Genomic DNA, 6,000 nt, shown 5'->3' on the forward strand with positions numbered 1-6,000 from the left:
TTGGAACCGTAGTAGAAAGGCCAAATAGAAAAAAAAAGTCACCGTTACATATTTAGTGTTCTGGAGGTCCATTTGAAAATAATCCCACATTTATTAGAAAATAAGGCTCAAAAAGCCGTGGTTTCTTTTGGCCTGTTTGATTGACAGGCCTGTGGTGCAGTCAGGTTACAGCTATCGGTGGGCGGGGCGCCGGAGTTCCAATCATATCGAGTCAGATCGCCCAAATATGGTCGCTTCCTGCTCTGAACCGCTCCGAACTAGCAAAATCTGAACTGGAGGCCGTTCACGATCCAACGGGTGGCGCTTGGTGTTAACTGAGATTTTTTTGTTTTTGTAGCATTTGGTAACAAACTGAAAAACCAGCAGATCCCCCCCAAAAAACAAAAAAAACAAGTATGAGGACGAAATGATTGTGATGTTGTTTCCGTGTGTGTCGTCTCTCCTCAGTCTACCCGGCCGACCCCGACTACTACGGCCGCCCGTCGGTCCAGGACTTCCCCCAGTTCGACATCGTGGAGGACGCCTACTCCACCTCCACCGTGGACTCTCGGAGGAACTCTCGCTTCGGCGGCTTCCCCTTCCCGCTGGACCGCTGCGACCGCCGCGCGCCGCTGCCGCCGTGCTACAGCAACCAGAACCTGGACGACTTCCTGGGTCCGGACGGGCTCCCTCTGCCCAGCGCCCAGTGCCCCAACGAGTACACGGCCATCAGCTACTACCCGACGCAGCACGCCCGCAGCCTGGACAACGTCTCGGGGGGCTACAAGAGACTCAGCATGCGCCTGAGCGTGGCCATGCCGTCGTACGCCGAGCAGGCCAGCCCTCCGCCGGCGCCGAACCCGGCCCGGCCTCAGACCCGGCCCGCGGGGAGGAACCTGCGCAGCTACGACGGGTCGAGCATGGTGGAGAGCGACTACGGGAGCTGCGAGGAGGTGATGTTTTAAGTTTTGGGGTCCGAAGCCTCGAAGCGATCCGCGTCGTTTCCTCAGCGAGCTTCGGCTTCAGTTTTGATACGAGAACCTAAACAGAGCGAGTAAAAAGCCCCGACGGACGACTCCGCCCCTTCATGGCAGCTTTGTTACATCTCCCACTCGGATGGAGATGACGGCGCGTCTTTGATTTATCTGACTCGTGAAGAGACGTCGTCTCGCTGCGCCGGACCGGACGGGGAAGAAGTTCAGTCTTCTTTTGTTTTGTTCGTCTCGGAGACGCTAACCGAGAGCTGTCGTTGTGAAACCATGAACAAGTATTACTGACGTGGCTGCGCACGGATTCAAAGTCAAAACGAGGCCAAAATCAGACTTCGACGTGGAAGAATTTGCCTCTCGGAAGAAATCGAAACGCTTCCGAACGACTTTTTTAACTTCCTGCATTTCACCGCACGTCTGACAGAAAAGTCCACGATCAACTTCAGCTGCGGCAAACGTCGACGACGGGAACGTCACGCCGGCGCTCCTCGTGACGTACGACACGGCCCGCCGCCAGGAGAACCGGTTGTCACGACAACGGTTGTCGTGACAGCGGCCGTGTGACATTCAGACAAACGATGCTCATTAAGAAAACATCCCGCGACGGAGGTTCGCTGAGGACTGCAGCTCCGTACTCTATCAAAAACAAATCACCACGTAACATTTGTTTGGACGTAAAAAAAACACGACGTGGAGCACATTTTACGCAGGATAAACATTTCAATGATAACTGTTGCTGTTGTTTATTGTTGGTGTTTGTTACAATGAAGAGGGCCGGCTGCGCGTCAAAAAAAAAAAGAAAAAAAAAAAGCCATAAACGCAACGTGACATTATTTGTGAAGTAGACGTGTTTTTAACGAGTATTACGCTAATAACAATAATGTAAACAATTCTGTGGATTTAATTGAGAGTCTCCTCGTGGATTTTAATGATCGCAAACTCGACTCCAGTATTTTTCTCTTCAGAGGAGACGTTAGTGTTTCTAATTAAGTTTCCTGCTCTGCAGTGTTGTTGCCCTCAGTAATAAAAGGAACCACTTAGTGCGGATTAGATTTGCAGCAGTCAAGAAATGTCTACTCAGCCATTTTAAATGCCGTGATTATACAGCCGGAAGATAAAACATACTTATTTTAGAGGAAAAGCTCCGTTGATGTTGAAAAGTGAATGTTATTAAAGTTGATGTTAAACCTGAACAGCAGTTTCTAAAAGAGCCTCGATATTCACAACTAAATCTTCAACATTTATTTTTCTAAAAACAACAAAGGGTGCAGCTACAGGTTATCTATGACTGATGAATTTTTTTTTTTTTTGTCACATTTTCCCAAAACCATCTTTGTCTTTTATTTTCATCTAAACCCAAAGATATTCAGTTTACTATCACGTAAAACAAGAAAATAACCACATTTGGGAAAGTGTTGCTTGTAAAGTTACTTTCCAGGCTCATGTATTATTTCGGCGCTGGTCTCTCGATGATTTCATCATTTAATCTATAAAAAGATTTCCTGCCACGTTACTTGATAAAAACCAGAACATAATTTACGATGTGAAATAGAGAAACATAAGCAAACCTTCATATCTGAGAAGCAGCACAGGTTAGTTCACTGAATTCAATTCTCAATCGTCTAAACGAACGTCTGATTCCTCTGTGAACTTAAATCTCTACTGTGAAAGCTGTGGAAGAAAATGTTTTGTTCTATGTTACATGTATGTTGCTATAGTTACAGAAAGCTAAATGCTTTACGTGTAAGACGACGTAGAGAAAACAGATGTGTCAGCTGATGTTTTCGTTTCTGCCACTCGGTAGTTATTTCTTACTTCTGTTTATCCGATATTCAAACGGATTTGTTCGTATGACTTCCATCACCATAGCAACCTACGTTAGCGAGCGATTATACAGTCCTGCATCGAGTGAATTTATGCACAGCTTTTGGAGGGTTGGGGGGGAGATAAAGAAGACATGAGGGCACTGCTTGTACCCGAACGAGGCATTTGTTCTCGCTCGAAGATGTTAACAGACATCGAGGTGAAGCAGAACAGGCTGTCGGTCAAAGAACAAAAAGAAAAGATGTTTCTCTGACTTAATGTCCCGACTGGTCGCTCTGCTGGTGATGCTGACGTCCCGCTGGGCTCCTGCCGAGCTTTCGCTCTATATTTTACACAGAAACAAGCAAAAGAAAGAAACTGAAAAGAAGATTGGAAGCATTTGCGGCACAGATTCAAGAGACTTGGCTAACAAACAAAAAAACCTTCAGGCGGTGATTATCTCTTAAAGAAAATTCTGTCATTAATTAGAAAATGGGTATTGATAGACTGAATATAAAAGTGGACGTAGCTTTCTAGGTCTGAAAAATGAGGCCGATGCAGAAGTGTCTTAAACTGCAGTAATCCATCATTAACTAGAAAATAAGCTTCAAAAAGACCTGTTTTTGGGGGCGTGTCTGTTTGATTGACAGGCCTGTGGTGCAGTCAGATTACAGCTATCGGTGGGTTACAACAAACTACAACTCACTTCCTATTTCCTTACATACAACATACACAACATATAGTATGCAGATTTTTCTAAGTAGTCCTCTAAATGATCAAAAAGTGAAAAAGGCATCCTCAAAAAATACATAAATGTCACCTAAACTTTATTTACATTTTAAACTTGTTTTGCAAAGTCTGAGAAAGTGCTCCTGAATCCTGCCAACAGTTCATCGTTGTTGTGGGTTGTGTGTATATATTTCTATCACTGGTGGTTCGACTGTGACAGATGTTTTAAGTTCAAACAATTTGTACGTCCTTTGTACAAAAGAGCTCTTATAATCTACAGGTATAGTGTTGTACATACAGTCTGTATTTGTGTTGCTGTTGTTGTTGTTGTTGTTGTGCAAAATATGAATCACTTGAATGTATAACGTTTTGTTTTTAACCATCTCATTCATAAAGTTTTATTTTTTTATCAATGTGGGCCTCCCCATGTTTTGCCCTGTTGTTTCTCTGTGAGAGATATTATTATGATGCCGTCTTCCCATTTTGTTGTTTTTGTTTTCCAATATTGTAAAAAGAGAATAAGAATAAAGATATTATCTTATATAAACACTGATTGAAGATATCAGACGTTTGGCTTCTCAGCACAGACGAGCTTTAAAAACACACATCTGTGGCTTTTATCGTTGTCTGCAAAACAAAGTGAAAAAACATGAAAGCCCCTCTTCCAGACGGGATCAGTGTTATCACAGGGAATCGTGGGTAATTTGAATTTTCCCATGCACGGCGGCGATGTAAGTCACCCTGATAGTACAATAATTTTTTGGGTTAGTCAGAAACACGGAGAAATTTCTGGGGCCAAACATTTCGAAGCCTCATCAAACAGAATTTCACAGGGAGGCAGTTTAGGACATGAGAGCAAAAGAAGCCCTGAAGTTCAGTTTAGAGATTTGAAGAAACATTCAAAGATGTTTGAAGATACATGTAAAATAATCTGCTTTGAATAATTATTTGTGTCTAACACAGACTGTATTTAAAAGTGTTCGTAGCTTCCGACTCTGAAAAATTAGGCCGATTGCAGAGGTGCCGTAAAGCTGCAATACCAGCGAGTGCCACTAGAGGTCGGCTCCAAAAAGCCTCCGGCTCCATAGACTCCCATTCAACTTCTCTCATCAAATCCAAAGTGAATAAAATGTGTCCATCAGTGATCTCGGTGTTGTTAGCTAAAGTCACTCCTTCTTATTAGTTTTCTGGAGGTCCATCTGAAAATAATCCCTCATTCATTAGAAAAGAAGATTCAAGAAGACCTGTTTTTGGGGGCGTGTCTGTTTGATTGACAGGCCTGTGGTGCAGTCAGGTTACAGCTATTGTTTTTTTTGCAGATATCTCGTTCATAAATATCCCGTAATGAACTAAAACGATGACAACGACGTAAAGCAGCGAGGAGAAGCAGGAAATGAGCAGAAGCGGCAATAATCATCCAATTCCTAAAAAACAAAACAGACACACGAAACCCATTTATGAACCGACGAGTGCAGAGTGAGAGAGTCGGAGAGAAACGAGATAAAAAGGCGTGACGAAGGTGTGAAGGCGTCTGACAGTCGGAGATTCGCAGAACACTTTAAGTGACGGGACGACAGAACGTTTGTGTGAAACAGAGATGGAGGTGGCGAGATAAAGGTGTGACTGTGTTTCAAGCTCTCATTAGTTCAGAAGCAGCTCTTATCTGACCCAGTCAGCAACTTTCTGACAGATCCTGACGCTACCTGATAAGTTTGTTTGTGTGTGTGTGTGTGTGTGTGTGTGTGTGTGTGTGTGTGTGTGTGGACGTAGCTATAACACACCGCATATCAAAGACGACACACACACTTTCCACTGCTCTAATTTCTGTTCCCTCCCGGAGGCTTGAAATATATCATCATTCTGTGATGATACTTTTTTTTGTTGTTGTTGTTTTTTTTTGGGTGAACCTACTTTTCACCCCCCAAAAAACTTCTTCTTCTAATTCTGCTTCAAGTTGGTGACTCATGTCGTCGTCGTCGTCGTCCCCCCCCCCCCCAAAAAAAAAGAAAAGAAAAGAAAAAGAAATCGTTTGAACATCTCCACGTTTTCTGGCTCTCGAACTCTTTTGTTTACTGCTGCAATAAATATGTGGATGCAACATCACGTCGTCCTCATTTACGGGGATCTTTTTGTCAATGGAGGCGCTTTTTTTAAACTACAAAGGTATCACAGGTAACGAAGCTAAAACATCAAAAGCAAATAATAAAAGCGTTTTTAAGGTTTGATTTGTGTTTCACGTCGATTCATGAGGGCTGTTGGGAATCGCAACGGCAAATGCAATCAAATATTCACCGAAACAACTATCATCCAAACACATGATCCAGTATTCATCATGTTTCTCTTATTTTGCAATATTTCCGTGTTCCTGTTTTATTTTTGTACTCACCTCTTGTTTCAGTTCAGATCGCATCACTTCCGGTTCCTTTCTGTTTTCCCGCCTTCTGTAAATTGTTTTCCACCTGCGTCCAATCAGACGATAGTCCGAGTCGTCCTTCCTCTT

General features: G+C 43.4%; 1 protein-coding gene across 1 annotated transcript in view; it reads left to right on the top strand.

Moving 5' to 3' along the window:
* The window catches only part of fat2 (FAT atypical cadherin 2), an 89,066-nt gene extending 85,013 nt beyond the window's left edge, over positions 1 to 4,053 (top strand). The window contains exon 28 of the mRNA XM_069169445.1: positions 448 to 4,053. Coding sequence (XP_069025546.1) covers positions 448 to 944 — 497 coding nt within the window. The 3' untranslated portion in view covers positions 945 to 4,053. The remainder of the gene's footprint in view (positions 1 to 447) is intronic.
* The last annotated feature ends 1,947 nt before the right edge of the window (positions 4,054 to 6,000 follow it).

Source organism: Embiotoca jacksoni, unplaced genomic scaffold (assembly GCF_022577435.1).
Source record: "Embiotoca jacksoni isolate LCO1_2020_lvr unplaced genomic scaffold, fEmbJac1.0.p SCAF_45, whole genome shotgun sequence".
NCBI classification, from domain to species: Eukaryota; Metazoa; Chordata; class Actinopteri; family Embiotocidae; genus Embiotoca; species Embiotoca jacksoni.